Genomic DNA, 18863 nt, shown 5'->3' with positions numbered 1-18863 from the left:
CTCATTCTCAGTTCCCTCTGAATCACTCCCTCTCTTTTCTCTGAGCAATCTCTTCCTTGCTCTCTCTGTTTTTTCATCCCTCTCTCCGGTTCTCCCTCAGCTTCTAAACCTTTCTTTTTTCTCTGCAAGATCTTGCACTCTTTCATATTTACCTATCACACTCCTCTGTTTGCTCCACCTGACCTCTATCATTCTTTCTCTGTCAATGAAGTGTAGCGTAGGACATGGCCCATTTCCCCAGTTAGTGCTGCACGGGCAACCTCTGTGGTAATCTAGAGTTTTTATTCATCATGCCCCACCATTACAGTCTATTTATTTTACGTAAACATTTGCATTTTTCTAAGTTAGTCTTAAAGTGGATTACAAAATTATGGCACAGTGCAATAAACTTAAAAAGGGAAGGAGCTGTGCCCTGAGAGAGAAAGAAACAGTGCAACATTAGCATTTTTCCAGCCCCAAGAAACCCAATGCATGCAGCTTCTGATGGGATGGCCTTCACGGTCAGAGATTACCTGTGGTCTTCAAGGTGTCCCTCTGCTGTGTCCAGGGCTCTGTCCCTTCCTGGTGACTTCCCTCTCCCAACTTCAAGGACCTGAAGCGGTATGGCTATGGTGGGTCTGCCTCTGACCTACCTCTGCTTTTATACATTTCCTGCCTCGTCTGACAGCAAACGCCCTCCGGAGACCACTATGTTATGATGGCGTCTCATGGCATCTGCATGATCAGATCATGTGGGGATTTTTATGTACAGCATACTTATCTATGCATACGTTTATAATTTGGTAGAATGCTCTCGCTGTCCTGTTTTAGCTCCCTGGATGTTGTGATGAGCTGGGGAGGGCACTCGGGAGCAACTTGTAAAATTATTTTGTCATAACAGAGACCTTTTTACTAAAAGAAAAGCTGGCGAGAACCCCATCAAGACATTGGTAACTCATTGCTGCCTAGATATTTCAGTATTTACAGAATGATGGTTTTGAGAAGGAGTTTGAGGAACGGGGTGTGTGACATGGTCTTCCTTCTCTTTGTTTTCCATGCTCTTTTCCAGACTTAATCAGATTTCCAATGATGGCACGGATTTCTTCACCTGCCCTTTTTTTGGTTGGAAGCTCAGTGCATTTCACCTAACAGGAAATCACCATGAGAAGGACTCTTCCCTTCACTGTGGAAATGCAAAAGAAGGACATGCAATTAAAAATAGCAAACATGGCCGCCGTCTTTATGGTCCATCTTCCATCATTATCAGTAGCCGTAGGAGAGGTGTCATGATGAATTTAATAAGAGACAAGAACAGAGCAGGGAAGGTGGTGGGTGAGGAGGATGGGTGGCAGGGAGGAAGGTGAAAGTAAGAATTGTAGAAGAAAGAGAGAGGGAAGGAAAGCAACTTTCCACCAGCTCATTCATGAGCTGTAGAAACTCCTCCTCACTCCTGGTCACTTCCAGTGATTTACAGAGGTCCATATTCAGCCACTCACCAGCCTGGCAAGGTAAGCTGGATAAACATATCTGGGAAATACACCAGCACAGCTGCGCTACTGAATAGACCCGGCTATCTAATGGCTAGCTGGATGAGTTTGCCTGGCTAACTTTAGACCTGACAAATTTTAAAGTCATTACACGCGCATACACTTACAAAGGACACAGCAAAATCTTCCCACATTCCTAACAAGGGTCCTAGTTTCACCGAAAAAAAATCGACTTCTTCAGGGGGCAATTCCACTTAGAATTTCAATAAACATTCAAAAGTTTAAAACATATCTACGGTGTATGACGCAGCGTTTGCCTTGTGCTGATATCAAATGCAAGCCTTGGTCAATTTATCATCTAAAAGAAGCAAAACATATTGGGGATAATTTTCAAAAGTATTTACACATGTAAATGTAATTACTATTATAACAATTTTCAAAAGCCATTTACATGTGTAAAGTTCCTTTATTTATTTATTTATTTATGTTTTTCTTTCCATTTACATGCTGCCCTATACCGAGGCCCAAAGCAGCTCACAATAAACATACAAGAGTACAAATGCTAAAATTTACGTGGGTAAATCCTAAGGACAATTCAATGGAATATAGTCCAGCAATTTTCAAATGCCCATTTACGTAGGTAAATTGCATTTAGACGTGCAAATCCCTGCTCCTGACTGCTCCACTTATTCAGGCACGTTAAACGGGCGCTCATGACTGATGCACCTCTTCCGGGCATCTGATTTAATATTTAAATGGGCCGCCCCAGTAAAAAGGAGGGGACAGGGGAAGCTTTGTGTACCTAGCAGCTTCCTCGGAATCGGGCGCCCAGGAGAGGTCGGCTGTCAGCGGGTTAGGAAAACGGCGCCCAATTTTACGAGCATCCATTCTCCTAACCTGTGCACAGCCAGGGGTTAGGAAAATGGATGCTTGTTAATTGAGCATCCGTTTCCCTAACCTGACTGCCAGTAACACTATTTTTTTTTTAATTTTTTACAGTTCTCCTTTTTTCGGAGGAACTACGGAGAAGCAGTGTTTTCTGCTTTTCTATAAACTTTTGGGGCTCCTCGAGTGTTAATGCCTGTGTTACGGCTATGCCTGCTTTGTAGCCGCCTCACCACTAGAGGTCCTCCTCGAGCATGTCCTTCTGGCTGGCCCACTCCTTCCTTCCTGTCTACTCTATACACCACTCTTGTCTTTATAACCCTGTCTAGCAGTACCTTCGGCGCTTCAGCATCGAGCTAACTTGGGCTCCCTGCTCTAGCCTCCCGTGCTTGGCCTTTGGGCCTTCTGTCTTGCCTTGCTTGCGGTGTTTGGCCTTCGGGCCTTCTGTCCTGTTCTGTATTGCCTTGCTTGCTGTGTTTGGCCTACGGGCCTTCTGACCTGACTCGCCTTGCTCTGTGTGTGTGTGTGGCCTACGGGCCCTCTGCCTTCTGTATGTGTGTGTGGCCTACGGGCCCTCTGCCTTCTCTGTGTGTGTGTGGCCTACGGGCCCTCTGCCTTCTGTGTGGCCTACGGGCCCTCTGCCTTCTGTGTGTGTGTGTGTGGCCTACGGGCCCTCTGCCTTCTGTGTGTGTGTGTGGCCTACGGGCCCTCTGCCTACAGGGTGTGTGTGTGGCCTACGGGCCCTCTGCCTACAGGGTGTCTGTGTGGCCTACGGGCCCTCTGCTTACAGGGTGTGTGTGTGGCCTACGGGCCCTCTGCTTACAGGGTGTGTGTGTGGCCTACGGGCACTCTGCCTTCAGGGTGTGTGTGTGGCCTACGGGCCCTTTGCCCTGCTGCCTTCGGGCCTATGTGTTTTATGTTCATTGTCAGTGCTGTCCTGGTTTGTCTGTACCGTTCTCTGTCAGTCTTGTTTTCTCTTCTCGGTCACTTATACATCCAGCCATTATCACTCTTACCTGCACGCTTCCTGAATTCATCCTTACCAGCACCCAGTTCCAGTTTCCTGTACACCTGTACCTGCATTCACATTCATACATACCTCCATGCAGTATCAGTACTTAAGTTCACCCTTACCTTCATGCATCTGATATTAGGTATCCCCAGTCAGTGTGAAACTCCATTTGCCTATTCCACCTTCCCACTTGCCCATAGGGTTCATTCATTCCTGCCTGCACCAGCCAGCATCTGGACTCGTCTGCAACCCTGCCTCTCTCCACCCAGAGACACCCCTGTTAGTGGTGTTCTCAACTCCTGACCGGAGCCCTACCGTGACAGCCTGCTCCGGGGCAGGCTTTCATTTTTGAGAGTAAAAATGTGCACATCGGACGCACATTTATTTTTTTGCATCGGGGGTAATAGCTAACAGCGCTCATCAACATGAATTTACACATGATGAGCGCTATTAGCTTCGCGCCGGTTTGGACGCGCGTTTCAGACACGCAAATGCCCTTATTGCATGAGGGGTTTTGGATGCGCGTCCAAAACGTGTGTCCAAGCGCCCTTAAAGCCATGCGCTTGGCCGAGCACACTATATTGCATCGGCCGGACTGTGCGCTTCAAATAGGCACCAGGTGACCCGTGGATTCCCTTTGTCCCTCAGAAGCTTTGTTGAGGGATTTTTTGAGAAAGCTCTTGCTGCTTTGGGGTGGACGGGAGGGAGTGCTTAGTGGGGTGGTGGAGCTGCTGCTGCAGCTTTGAGCAGGTGGATTTGGGGGCTACAAGGGTGAGGGGACTGCTTCGTGTTATTGCAGTCAGTAGCGCCGCTCATGCATTACTGCCATCAGTATTTAATACAGTATTTACCAAGGGCTTAACACACTTTTCTAAATACCATGTCATCGTGGGTGCACTAACATGCAGTTTTAACATGCTTTAGTAAATAGGTCCCAGAGAGCAGGTTTAAGGGGAATGTTAATTTGTAGCCCCCCAGTAATCTGAGGCTTAGTAACCTACACACTACTCTATAATTCCCACATAACTGTATCAACCAATGTATGTCAGTCCAGCATTGAGACACCCAGTACTGAGACCCCCCCCCATACACACACACACACACACACTCACACACACTCACACACACTCACACACACACACACACTCACACACACACACACACACACCACCCCAGCCCCCATACACACAGCTCGGCCTGTGCACCTCACTCCTGCACTCTCAGATCTCTAATATAAAATAGAAAAACTCAAACTTCATTCTGAGTAACTCAATAATCTTATTTTAATTGCACTTTGACTCTGCCTTCACTGTAGACCCAAGTAAAACATTTACATTATGAAACATAAGTTGACAGTATAAATAAACAAGTTACCAACAAAAAGCAAAAGAGTTTGATGCACAGGAATAGAAGAATAAATTGAAAAAAAAATTAAAAAATAAACTGTAAAAGTCATAAAATTAAGACAAAAAAAGAAGAAATATTTTCTCATTAACATGTAGTATTGAGAGGTATTAGGTGTTTAGTATACAGGTAGATTGTGTGTTGGCACACCATATGGGTCATTGTTGGTGAATTGTGTTGTATAAATAAACAAAAAAATAGTGATCTCAAATGTGACAACATACAATACAGAACACTAAGAGAGTCTCTTAATACAATTTCAAAGATGATTGCATTAATGGTGTTAAACTTAATGGATTAAAAGGCCAGTTGATAACTTACTACATTACGCAGCAAGCATATTACTTGCTTTCTTATCACTACCAGGTTTTGCAAAAGATCTTAATCATTAATGGCATAAAAGAAAATTCCAGTTTTCTGACTTCTTTTTAAGTGTAACATAGATTGAGCCAGTCAACAACAAATTAAAATTGTCCTATATGAAGAGCTTTGCAAGTTTTTCAAAATACATTCAGTTCAAAAAGTTCAAAAATGTTAATTTATCTCCCCAACACGAGGCCCCCGTTTTTCTGTACATAGCTTCCTCAGGTAGATGCGTTAGAAGGTAAAAACAATGAACGTATATGCTCACTTTTGTGTAAGTCTCTCAACTTTCACGTCAATATCTAAATATTGACTTAGATAAACGTCATATTAGTGAATATTGTGAATTTATCGTCTATGGTTCATGGCTGTTCAAAACAGCCAGCTTTCATAGTATCAAATTCTTCACCTCCGTATCAAACTCATGCATCAATTAAATCCTCTTAAGCACTATAACTTTACATTCCCTGCAGCTCAATTCGGCCATTATGTATGTTTGCATGTCCCTGAATGTAATCCACTTTGAAGTACAGAAAAAGCAGAATATAAATAAATGACTAAATTTGTTCATTAAAGATGGAAGTGCAGCATATATCAGTTAGACCCAGTTTAAGATCGGTTGCCGATGCCCCTCAAAAGATCACCTTAAATTAGATATTGCTAGAATCGAAAAACAGGAGCTTAATTTCAATATAATTTGTAAGCAGTAATCTTGAGTGAGTCAATCTAAAGAAGGGACGAGAAGTGATCTTGAAAGCTCGGTGTTACATCACTTTTGAAGATCTACTAAAAGATATCACAGACTACAAAGGTTCCAATGTTCTCCAAGACCACTACAGTTACTTGAGCAGTGCTAACCATGTAATGCAGAATGGCAGAGTATGATGGATTCCTAGATGGCCTTTATCTTCTTGTTCTTCCTAGTTCTTTTCCCAAAGAGCTGTTGTCGGGTGTTCATGTCAGGTCTTAGTAATATGATGTAACACTTGGGGAAAAAAATGCAAACAAGAATCCCTGCACTGGAAGAGATGATCCCAAAAATCTCCACAGCCACTGTGTACTTCCCCTGAGTGCTGAGATAGCCTGGTATGAAGGACAGCCAGACGCTCAGGAACACAAGCATGCTAAACGTGATCCATTTGGCCTCATTGAAGCTGTCAGGCAACTTGCGTGCAAGGAAGGCTACCAGGAAGCTGACACATGCCAAGAATCCCATGTATCCCAGCATGCACCAGAATGCAACATCTGAGCATTCATTGCACTGCCATATGATAATGCCAATCTTCAGTTTCATGTCCATCTCTGGGAAGGGAGGGCAGAGCAGAAGCCAGGTAGTACAGATGAAGACCTGAAGAAATGTAGAAGTAGAAACTATCACAATGGTCACCCAGGGTCCCAGCCACCCTCTCAAGTTACTGTTAGGTTTGGTGGCATTGAAGGCGATGATCACCATAATGGTCTTGGCCAACACACAAGAGATGCAGAGGACGAAGGAAATGCCAAATGCTGTTTGGCGGATCAAACAGGTTGTTGGATGAGGATCCCCAATGAAGAGCAGAGAACAGAGAAAACTCAGCACCAGCATTCCCAGGAGAAGGAAAGACAGCGCTCGATTATTGGCTTTGGCAATGGGAGTATCTCGATACTTGATAAATGTACATAAAATTAATATAGTGATGATGGTCCATAAAACTACAATAGCCGCAAGAGTTAATCCCAGTGGTTCCTGATAGGATAGAAATTCTATTCTCTTTGGGGCACACTTGCTTCTTCTCCGGTTTGGCCACTGGTCACTTGGACATGGCCAGCAAGTGCTGGAATCTAAGACAGAAAAAGAGACATTTTTGCAAAGGAAAATATTGTTAGAATGTGGTCCGTAGAGATCTTCAATTTTCTTCATCTGCCAATTTTTGTCCCTCAAGAGGACACAATTTATCACAGATGTAAACACTGAGAGGAATTCCCACTTAGAAAGGAAGGCAAATTTGTAACACAACTGAAGCAACTCAATAAGGATATAACTTTGTTTTACTTGGCCTCTTTGCCTCAGTGGTGGCCCAAGCCACAAGCAGCTGCCAGAGACCTCCATGGAGGCTTCAGAGGTCAATATAGTATAAGCAGGCAAATGGAACAGTTATCCGGGTAAAGTTATCTGGATAACCTTGGTCAGATATTTTTTTCCAGTCACACATACCCAGCTAAATTTCTCTGGGCAGCACTGAATATGAGTACTGCCCGGAAAAAGCAAAACCACACCTTGGAAAGGCCACATCACTGTTTCCTTTTATCCAGGTAACTTTTGTGTGGGGAAGAAGATGCCCAAAACAAAAATTAGCCTGGGAGCAGGAAGAAATATTCAAATCTTGGGTTTTGTCCTTCTAACTAAAACTTAGCTGGATCAAATCCTTTGAATATTGACCTCTCAGTATCCATGGAGAGACTAGAGACGAATCTTGCTAGCGAATAGTAGAGGAATTTCCTCCTTTACCTGTCACATTGGAAACCTCCCCCTCCGCACACAGGACACAGTCAAAGCAGCAGAGGGGCCGTCCCTTCTGAGATGCCTTCCTGTACCCGGGGGGGCAGCTCTCACTGCATACGGAGCGCGGGATCTGAGGAGGGATAATTTGCAATGTTTTTAGCATGCATACTCAGGGAGTCTTGTAGTGGTACACTATCGATCCAGAGTAAGGTAAGAAAGGCCTATCGAGACTTTCTGTATATTTTCTCTCTGTGTTTTTGAATGGTTTTGATACCTTCTATCAGACCAGAAAAAAATGATCCAAACAGGATAATGTACTTGAGCATTTGAGACTGTGTAGGTGACATCTAAAGAATCATTCTCGGTGATCTCAGGGGTCATGTACATCATCTTTGCATAATGATTAAACATATTGCACAACTGGTAAAGAATCTGGGTTTCTCCAGGACCTATAGAGCTACTAATACTCTCTCTTGAGGTGATTCTATATTCTATTTTTGCTCTTAGAGAAGGACACGATGGCCTATGTTTACTTTATGAAACTGTTGTGAAGAATTGCAGGGGAAAGAAATGTAGTCATACCATTGCATCCACTACTGCTCTACTTAGAGATGTAAGTAGCCTTCCCATTGGTCCATAAGCACCAGGAATATGTGGCCCTCCCAACCGGGTGCTCTATAATTACATTTTTTCATTATGTACATCTTTTAAGGCTGTGCAAGATTTCTCTGCTTTCTCCAGTTTCCCATGAGATTCTACACTGCAAAATGTAGGATGAACGTGAGGTGATGAGAACATTTCTGAAGGAACTCAGAAGATGGCTTGATATTGTTTAATTTTATGAAGACGGTGAAACTATCTTTTGTATATCATCACAGCCCTAGAAACATAGAAACATGAGAGCAGAAAAAGACCGTATGGCCCATCCAGTCTGCCCATCCATCCAATTAATTTAGCATTATAATTCTCATCACTTCCTTAGATATCCCCTGTATTTATCCCATGCCCTAGTCACGGTTGAGTACTTCGGTGCGTTGGGTATTCCATTGGATGGCGCTGATGTTGACATACAACTCCTGCCCTTTGGGTGCCCTGGAGTCGAATTTTCCCACGTTCACATAGCTGATGGTGCCATCGGGTTGCAGGTGCCAGTTGACAATGTCATACACGGCGGGGGGGTTGCCGTCCCTATCAAAGTACATCTCTTCCCCCATTTTGTTCCTGAAATGCACCTTCTTCATATAATGCAGGAGCTGCGGGGACAGACAACAGACCTGTAACAAATAAAACTAGATGCCCCCATATCAATATATACAACACCACCATTAACCACAAATCATAGTCAGGAAGGCGGCATAGACTAGCAGTAAGTGAGAGCCAATAGAACCCTTGGATATAAGTTTAAATCTCTACCATATCTTTAGTGAATCACTTTATTTCTTTATGTCTTAGATTTTACCTGCAAACAGTCATCACAATATGAATAACATCGTTCCGATTGGGTTTTTTTTTAATTATCCTTGGAAGCACAGTATGTTCGCAGTGCCCAAAATGTGCTGCCACTCCATGTATTCCAGAGGTGACTGCATATGCATCGCTGATACATTGAATTTTAAAGTATGTTGAGATTTTTTTCCAGATAAAAGGTGGTGCTATTGGGCGCACTAGTGACAGGGATTTAGTGATCACAAGTGAAAAGTGACTTTTCGCGTGTGAAAAGTCCCTTATCGCGTGCGATCACTTTGGAAAATGACCCCCTTAGTTTGTATTTTTAGGCCCTTTTCAGCAATAGAAAAAATGCTTAATTAAAAGCTCCCCAGAAGGGTACATTATCTTCATAAGTCTGTGCTGCAGAATACCCACGTTTGTGGCAGAATATCAAAAGGTTTGTTATGTTAATTTGGATTACCATACCATTTGTTACATCTGGATCCAGGCTTGGTCATGATTCTGTTAGATTTCTGAGCATCTACTTGATTTTATGACATCTTTAAGCAATTAGCCAAAACATGCCACAAGTAAACCATCCCAGTTCTAAGTCGAATATTCAAGTTTCATTCTTCGGCCTGAAAAGAAATACTAGGAACATTCCTGAACATTCTTTTAATATTCAGCGAAAACAATTTTGCTTCTCACCTGCCATGGCTTGAAATGTTGAATGTTGGCACAAGTGTTGTTGGCAAAGGGTCCCTTTCCTGGTACACAGGAGTTCATGTCCTGGAGAGCATGTGCCACAGAGTAAACTGCGTTGTAGATGTTGTAGCTGATTCTCAAGTCAGGTTCATTGGAGTTTGGGCTGTTGAGGTTTTCCAGTTGCTCAGCTCCTGTACAGAAGTCTCCAGTTGAGTTGGCATCCAAGTTGGCCAAAGTTTGGTTGATTTCTGAGTTGGGCCATCGGCACCTAAAGGCCATTTCCCAGAACATTTTGACAAATATGTCATTAGGAGAGTTCAAAGGGTGAGGTTTGAGGAGGAACTCCTTGAACCCTGGCATCTTACTCTCATGGATGGCAAGCCCAATGGTACCACTCAACATGCTGGCAAGCTTGTTGGTGGAAACGCTAGGGGAGGTCGACCAAGCCTCACTCGCAAGCCACACTTTCCCAGTGATATTGTGCTTTGATAGTTCCTCCATTACCGGGCACATGAAAGGGTCAGCAGAAAAGACAAGGATAGCATTAGTAGATGTTCTCTTCACCATGTCCACAATGTGGATGATTTTCCTGGCTGTAGGAACAATGGAGAAAGTTTCATGAAAAGCAATGCAGATGCCAAACTTCTGTAGCTTGCTTTTCAGCATCTGAGAGCCCAGTTCACCATAGTCATCTTCAGTGGAAAGGAGCCCTACCCAGCTCCATTCAAAATGCGCCACCAACTGAGCTAATCCCCAAGCCTGGATGTCATCACTGGGGATGGTCCGGAAAAAGGATGGAAACTGGATCTTTTCACTCAGTAGGGGACTGGATGCAAAATAACTGACCTGGAACAGCAGATAATATAAGCACATTAGTTCTAGTGAGTAAGCTCAGATTTCTGTATCCTAATCACATTCATCTGGTATAATGTAATCTAGGGTCAGAAAGGCATAGCCAATCCCAAGTGTTCACTGCCCTCTGTTAATTTTCTTAGCCTCACCATGTACTCCAGTGAGTTCAGCAGTACAATACTTTCCCTTTTCATTTATGAGACTGAACTTGGTATATCCATCATTAATCAAGAACGGTGTGTTTTCCTTTTTGTAGACAGCTGGATAGAATTTACAGAAACCAAATGGTTCTCCTTAAAGGAAGGCATTCATGAACATGAAAGAGTTCCCCATTTTTATAAGAAGAAAGAAGTTGTTTTATTTTTAGACCATCTTTCCAAAGAATGCGCAAGGTGGCTTACATTATTTTTAAAATTCAGATACAAGGCCCTGTTGCAAAAAACTTACAGTCTAAGAGGGTATCTAAGGCAATAGGAACTAAAGCAACATGTCCCAGATCACAAGAAATGTTAGTGGGGAAAGTGGGATTATCACTCCTGCAGAAAGTTTGGAGGATGATCTCGGTTAATCTAAAACAGGGTTAGTCTACTCCTAACAGATATCCCATGATGATTCATTTTGGAAAACGATGAACTCCTGTTAATTGAAATATACGGTAATAATAGGAAGCAGGAGGGAGGGAAGGTTTGGGAATGACATCATTGGCTGGAGTGGTCATTTGAGGGAGATGAGCAGACCTGGATTACGTATAATCTGATGAAATCATCCAAAATCAGCCTCTATACTACCACAAGATTAATAATAATTAATTCACTTAACTCTCCAATCATGGGTGATGTTCTGCAAGAAGACTACTGATCTGGAGCAGTATTTTACATTGGTGGAAAAGGAGGCCTTCGAGGCAGAGCTACTGTTCTCTCATCCACTAAATTGTCACTGGTAAATTCAGCAGGGATGGATTTAAAATGGAGGCACCCACAGGCAATTGGGGTGGGGATCCCCAGGTCCTCTAATTAATTGGAGGGTGGGGTTTCTTCAGAAGTCATTGAAGTTGCAAGGAGACCTTCCCCACATGGGGAAGTCTTTTTAATTATGCTTTAAATCTGAGGGGGCCATATTCTCTGTTCAAACTTGGCCTGTCTTTTAAAGAGAACCCAGCCATGAAAGACAGAAGTCTTAATAGTGCAAGAGACCCATTTCAGAAAGCAAAAAAGACTCTTAAAGTAAGCTTAGCTTCAAAGGAAATCAGGTGGAGTAGGCACTCTTTCGGCTAAGCCATTTTCAAGTAACCATAGAAGCAATCAAACAAGACTCTAATGGTAGGGATGGGCCGAGGAGAATACATCCATTGATTTGGTTTTCAAATCTACCAATGTTGTTTTGGCCCCACTTAGATTGTTTCCCTTTAAAAATTAGCTACAAGGTCCATGAATACAAAAGTACCCCCATACCATGCTCCAACATGGCCAAGTGAAGACTGATCCCCCTGTAGGGGTGTGCATTCGGATTGACCGCATTAGTAAAACGCAACTCATATTTTTTTTTACTTAAAAAATTGATTCGACATAAACGATCGGATTTCCCACATATCGAACATAGATATGTTCGATATGTGGGAAATCGCGATTGTTGAGCCAAAATAAAAATATAAACCCCCTCACCCTCCTTAATCCCCCCCCCGACTTACCACAACTCCCTGGTGATGGAGCGAGGAGTGAGGACACCATTTCTGCAATCCTTGGCGAGAAGCATGTGACGTCGGCGGCACGTCGAGTGACGCCGGCGTCACGTGATTCCCGGCTCGTTCGCGCCGGACGGCTCGTTCGGCCCAAAAAGAACTTTTGGCCAGCTTGGGGGGGTCAGGAGGCCCCCCCAAGCTGGCCAAAAGTTCTTTTGGGCCGAACGAGCCGTCCGGCGCGAACTCGCCGGGAATCACGTGACGTCGCGTCTGAGTGACGCGGCGCCACGTGATTCCCGGCTCGTTCGCGCCGGACGGCTCGTTCGGCCCAAAAAGAACTTTTGGCCAGCTTGGGGGGGTCAGGAGGCCCCCCCAAGCTGGCCAAAAGTTCAACATTGGTAGATTTGAAAACCAAATCAATGGATGTATTCTCCTCGGCCCATCCCTACCATTAGAGTCTTGTTGATTGCTTCTATGGTTACTTGAAAATGGCTTAGCCGAAAGAGTGCCTACTCCACCTGATTTCCTTTGAAGCTAAGCTTACTTTAAGAGTCTTTTTTGCTTTCTGAAATGGGTCTCTTGCACTATTAAGACTTCTGTCTTTCATGGCTGGGTTCTCTTTAAAAGACAGGCCAAGTTTGAACAGAGAATATGGGTCAGGAGGCCCCCCCAAGCTGGCCAAAAGTTCTTTTTGGGCCGAACGAGCCGTCCGGCGCGAACGAGCCGGGAATCACATGACGCCGCGTCACTCTACGTGCCACCGACGTCACATGCTTCTCGCCAAGGATTGCAGAAATGACGTCCTCACTCCTCGCTCGATCACCAGGGAGTTGTGGTAAGTCTGGGGGGGGGATTAAGGAGGGTGAGGGGGTTTAAATTTTTTTTTTGCACATATGTACATATACCCAACTCATTGGATTTTTTTTATGTCCATATTGGCCGCAAGTGGGACCCCCTTTCGGACATAAAAAATATGAACATAAAATTTTGCTCTGCACATCCCTATCCCCCTGTATCGAAAATTTGGGTGTCAGTCTCACTAATAAATGATCCTCATGATATGTGAAGTTAATTACCTTTATCATTCTTCTTGCAGAGTTTTCCTTTCAAAATTTGGACCAATCGGGGGGGGGGGGGGGGACTGCGGATGCAAAAGAGCCCGGGGGATGAAAATAGCACCAGCTTAGAGCAGCTGCAAAGTATACACAATAAGATTCAAGATGAAAACCCCACATGTGTTTTGCTTTTCCTGCCCCCAGCACCGACACCTCCCCAAAAAAGTGTGCAAGCTGTGACACTGCACCACCCATGCTTGTATCTTCATGGGTGGTTTTCAACCCCAGGAATTTACCCAGGCAACTGCTTACTTACTCAAGCAAATTCCTTTCAGAGCTGTCCTCTGAATGAATATGGTGTGCAACTGCTCAGTTGAATGGCCATAAAAATTTAAGTTTAAAAAAAAAAGGAAAAATGTGTAGGCTGTATAGTACTCTGGGGCAAAATAAGGATGAGACACCTTGGGTAGAAGCTTTTAAAACTTACATTGATTTGATATGGTTTTGACTTCTGAAAATGTTGACAGGTATAGGGACTCCTGAGAGGCAAAGCACATTCAGATCATCTCTGGCACCTGTGGAAGAAGTGACAGGCAAACGCCTCTCTTACATGTAAAGTTAGAATGTACCTGGGGGTATCTGTATAGCCCCAGCAGTCTGGCTGTGGCAATGGATCGGGTGGAGCCTGAATCGGCAACGAGGGCTGCCAACGAGGGTCGGCTCTGGCACTGGTAGTTAGCGATGGGCTTGGCCTGGCCCGTCAGCATCCGCATGGTGCCCTTCAGTATCCTCACCAAGGACAGGCAGGTGTCGTAAACCAAAAACCCCAGGGTGAGACTCGGAAAGAAGTTTTGATCTCGATTACCGGTAATTTCACTGATGGTGAAGGCCATGGCCTGAGCCCACTGATAAGTCCTAGAAGTGAATCTGAAGAAACAGCAGATTAATAAATCCATCTATCCATTCATCTATCTGGAGTACCTGTCTGATTAAGTATCTGTCTATATATTCTATGTCTGTTTGCTTATCTACAGAGCCTACTTACAGCATTGTTCTCAACAGTATCAATCCATCTATCAATTTATCCGTCTTTTTCTCTCCCACATTCTCTCCTCCTGTAATTGAAATATTAATGTGCTCTGATTTATCTCAGTAACACAAAGAAAAGTCCCTGATCTCTGTAAGAAGCAAAAAGGTTTTACGTGTTGCATAGGATAGGTTCCGGGGGCTTGGTGAAGACCATTTCAGGGTCCTTCCAGTTGTAGTTAATTGGAAATGTCCCTCCGATGATGATATCTCCATCTGATCTGGAAACAACCTCTTCCAGACTCTTCAGCGTGCAGCCTTGGGCATCAACTGGGCATAAGTGAGCGGGCAGCACCAGGAAAACCAGCAGTGTGGGCAGCATCCCTCCTGAGGTCTACCTGATAGGTAGGAAGCTGTGAATGTTTGAGGGGGAAGAAGACACATGGGACCAATGAATACAAAATGGATGGGTCCAGTGAGGGGATGGGAAGGTTCATTACAATTATATCTCACGTCAATTAATGGCCCGGCGAGCAGAAGCTAACCAAGGTTTCGCTTCCGTACAACATTCTAAAGTGTCTAAAAGATCTGTGAGTTTGTGAAGGAAAAAGATCTCTGTCATTCTTCTCTTCTCTGTCTGTCCTTCCTGTCTTCCCTTTCTTTCCATTCCCCTCTGCCTCTCTGCCTTGCTTTTTCTCTTTTTCTATTAATCTGTCTCTCACTCTGTCACTTGTTTTTCTCTATCTGTCCCTCCTCTCATTTTCTCTCTGGCCTTCCTTCTCTCTGTCTCTTTGTCTGCCCTCTCTCTGTCCATTCTCTCTTCTCCTTCTTTTTCTTTTCTGTCCTCTCTGTCCATCCTTTCTTCTTTCTCTGCCTTTCTTTTCTCTGCCCCTCCTCACTCTCATTCTCTCTGTCTCTTTGTCTGCCCTCTCTCTGTCCATTCTCTCTTCTCCTTCTTTTCTTTTTCTGTCCTCTCTCTGTCCATCCTTTCTTCTTTCTCTGCCTTTCTTTTCTCTGCCCCTCCTCACTCTCATTCTCTCTGTCTCTTTGTCTACCCTCTCTCTGTCCATTCTCTCTTCTCCTTCTTTTCTGTTTCTGTCCTTCCTCTGCCCTCTCTCTGTCCATTCTCTCTTCTCCTTCTTTTCTTTTTCTGTCCTCTCTCTGTCCATCCTTTCTTCTTTCTCTGCCTTTCTTTTCTCTGCCCCTCCTCACTCTCATTCTCTCTGTCTCTTTGTCTACCCTCTCTCTGTCCATTCTCTCTTCTCCTTCTTTTCTGTTTCTGTCCTTCCTCTGCCCTCTCTCTGTCCATTCTCTCTTCTCCTTCTTTTCTGTTTCTGTCCTTCCTCTGCCCTCTCTCTGTCCATTCTCTCTTCTCCTTCTTTTCTTTTTCTGTCCTCTCTCTGTCCATCCTTTCTTCTTTCTCTGCCTTTCTTTTCTCTGCCCCTCCTCTCTCAGTATCTCAGATTAAGGTTCAAGATACTTTCTTGGTCTGACAATCTATATATTTTACCAAAGTAAGGGCCTCATCTTCTAAAGTATCGCAGGCCTGCGATACTTTAGAAGATGAGGGGCGGGGGCCGAAACGGGGGGAGGTCCTGCGCTAGCCGGCAGCGATCGCACCATCGCGGTGCGATCGCTGCCAGTTTCGTACCCAATAGCGCCACCATAGGAGATGTAGCTATTGGGAGCGTTTCGCTGTCCGCGGCCTCGGCGCAGAGTCTGCCCCGGTGACGCCCCGACTACTCCTCTTCCGGGGCCAACTCCACCCCGACTCCACCACCATCCTGGTATCGCACGCGATAAGGGACTTTTCGCGTGCGAAAGGTCCCTTATCGCGTGCAAGCAGCGTGGAAAATGAGGCCCTTAGAGATTAAATGGTCAATTTTCAAAGGATTTGGGTGCCTAACTTGGGGGGAATTTGGCGACTAAATGGGCCCCTTTGAAAATTGACTAGGGATGAGCACCTAAATTTAGGAATCTTATGTAGGCATTGAGCCATTCTTTGAAAATGTACCTTGCTCAGGTTAAAAGAAAAGAAGAAAATATTCTCTCTCTTTTCCCCTTCTTCTCACCCTATCTTTCTGTCCCTCCTCATTTGTCACTTTCGCTGTCCATCTCCCTTTCTGTCCCTTTCTCAGACCTGGGATAAGGCTCTTTTCCTCTCTGTGTCTCAGTTCTACCCAGCACCAAGTGGGTTCATAAATTTCCTTTTCTGTAGTTTGTAATTTTGAAATAAAAAAAAATTGTTGTTCTTATAATCCACTTCCGGACAATTTTCCAAAGACTTAGGTTGCCTTTTCCACTGGTAATAAAAATAAAGTTAACCCTCCTAAACCAGCTACAGCTGGGAAAAGTGGATTTTTGGCTGCTTGTGGGTACACGTGTACATTCCTAATTAGTCCATATAGAAAACAGGCACGGGGGGAAGGGGGATAAAGGAAGGGTGCATTTTGGAGACAAGTTTGCAGATGTTGCATTTAACTTTTAATTTCCCAAAAAAAAAAAAAAGGTCCAGTTGTCATAGGCGTGCCGCTCAAATCTTCTTTGTTTGAAACGTGTTAAGCATGCATATGCTGCTCTGAGCTGCGTGACATGGGCACTGGTATCTTGTGTTTGAAAATCAGCCAAGTCCATGGGTGTGGGAGAAGTGCACAGGCAAGCACCTACCTTGTCCACTTGGTTTGCCGTCTTGGAAGTTTACCCTCTTGCGTATGCCCATGGCAACACACGCGCCTGAAAATTGTCAGGCGAAAAAAAGGTTCATGAACCTGAATCCTATAAATGCCAGAAATAGCACTGTTCCTTCTCTTGCTTCTAGTGGTGGAGGCATAAAAATTGCCATTGAGATCTGTCGGCTTACTCCCAGAGACAGTTGCTAGCACTTGTCCAAGGCAATGCAACGTTAGGCTGCCACATGCATGAGCAACGCTAAATAAATGATCATTAGGCGTTCTTACTCTTCTAAGAAGACAGTTAATTTCCAAAGCCACTGTCTTCCATAAGCAAAACAGAGTTTCACCACTTCCGAAATTCAGTCTACAGCAAGCAAATTATTGTGGTTGCTGTGTTTGGTCCATTTGAATATGCAGAACTAAGGGTCAACAAATGAGCTACAAATGAGATATTTTTATTGGGGTGACTGAATGCATCTGGGACGAGTGCAACGCAAGCCAAACTGGAAACTCTTTTCTTTCTCCCTCTACCTAACTCTCATGCTTTCCTCTCTTCCTTGCTGTTTCTTCTTTCCTAGTTAGGATCAGTCTCTGTCATCGATCTCTTTCTCTGCTTCGCTTTGCTTCTCTCTTGCCTCTCACTCTACCTACCTCTGCCTCTCCCCTTGCTTTTTCTCTGTTCTGGGAATGATCTATCTGCTCTTTCCATCTTTCTGCCTCCTTTCTTTCTCTGAACGACCTCTGCCTTTTTGCCCAACTCTTTCTCTCTATATATCTTTCCCTCTGGCTTGCTCTCCCTCTTTTCCTATTAGTAATCCATCTCTCACTCTGTTGCTCTCAATCTGTCCATATCTCTCTCTCTTTTCTGTGTGCTTTCTAGTTCTTTCTCCGACTCTCCATTTCTCTCTCATTCTCAGTTCCCTCTGAATCGCTCCCTCTCTTTTCTCTGAGCAATCTCTTCCTTGCTCTCTCTCTGTTTTTTCATCTCGCTCTCCAGTTCTCCCTCAGCTTCTAAACCTTTCTTTTTTCTCTCCAAGATCTTGCACTCTTTCATATTTACCTATCACACTCCTCCTCTGTTTGCTCCACCTGACCTCTATCATTCTTTCTCTGTCAATGAAGTGTAGCATAGGACATGGCCCATTCCCCCAGTTAGTGCTGCACGGGCAACCTCTGTGGTAATCTAGAGTTTTTATTCTATGCAGATGTCTTCCATCATGCCCCACCATTACAGTCTATTTATTTTTAAACATTTGCATTTTTCTAAGTTAGTCTTAAAGTGGATTACAAATTTATGGCACAGTGCAATAAACTTAAAAAGGGAAGGAGCTGTGCCCTGAGAGAGAAAGAAACAGTGCAGAGTTCGCATTTTTCCACCCCCAGGAAACCCAATGCATGCAGTTCTGATGGGATGGCCTTCACGGTCAGAGATTACCTGTGGTCTTCAAGGTGTCCCTCTGCTGTGTCCAGGGCTCTGTCCCTTCCTGGCAACTTCCCTCTCCCAACTTCAAGGACCTGAAGCGGTATGACTATGGTGGGTCTGCCTCTGACCTATCTCTGCTTTTATACATTTCCTGCCTCGTCTGACAGCAAACGCCCTCCGGAGACCACTATGTTATGATGGCGTCTCATGGCATCTGCATGCTCAGATCATGTGGGGATTTTTATGTACAGCATACTTATCTATGCATATGTTTATAATTTGGTAGAATGCTCTCGCTGTCCTGTTTTTAGCTCCCTGGATGCTGTGATGAGCTGGGGAGGGCACTCGGGAGCAACTTGTGAAATTATTTTGTCATAACAGAGATCTTTTTACTAAAAGAAAAGCTGGCGAG

The 18863-nt window shown here is 44.3% G+C and overlaps 1 protein-coding gene across 1 annotated transcript; it reads right to left on the bottom strand.

The window, feature by feature from the left end:
• Positions 1–6022: 6022 nt before the first annotated feature.
• Positions 6023–14738, bottom strand: LOC115077412 (extracellular calcium-sensing receptor-like). Its single transcript, XM_029579701.1, has 6 exons — positions 14533–14738; positions 13960–14257; positions 9749–10591; positions 8638–8865; positions 7619–7742; positions 6023–6951 (listed from the first exon to the last, which is right to left on the bottom strand). Exons 1-6 carry the CDS (start codon positions 14736–14738, stop codon positions 6023–6025), a joined length of 2628 nt encoding a protein of 875 aa, XP_029435561.1.
• Positions 14739–18863: the final 4125 nt, after the last annotated feature.

This window comes from Rhinatrema bivittatum, chromosome 16 (assembly GCF_901001135.1).
Source record: "Rhinatrema bivittatum chromosome 16, aRhiBiv1.1, whole genome shotgun sequence".
Taxonomy (NCBI): Eukaryota; Metazoa; Chordata; class Amphibia; order Gymnophiona; family Rhinatrematidae; genus Rhinatrema; species Rhinatrema bivittatum.
Note: the sequence above shows the minus strand (reverse complement) of the source record. Positions and strands in the feature narration are given on the sequence as shown.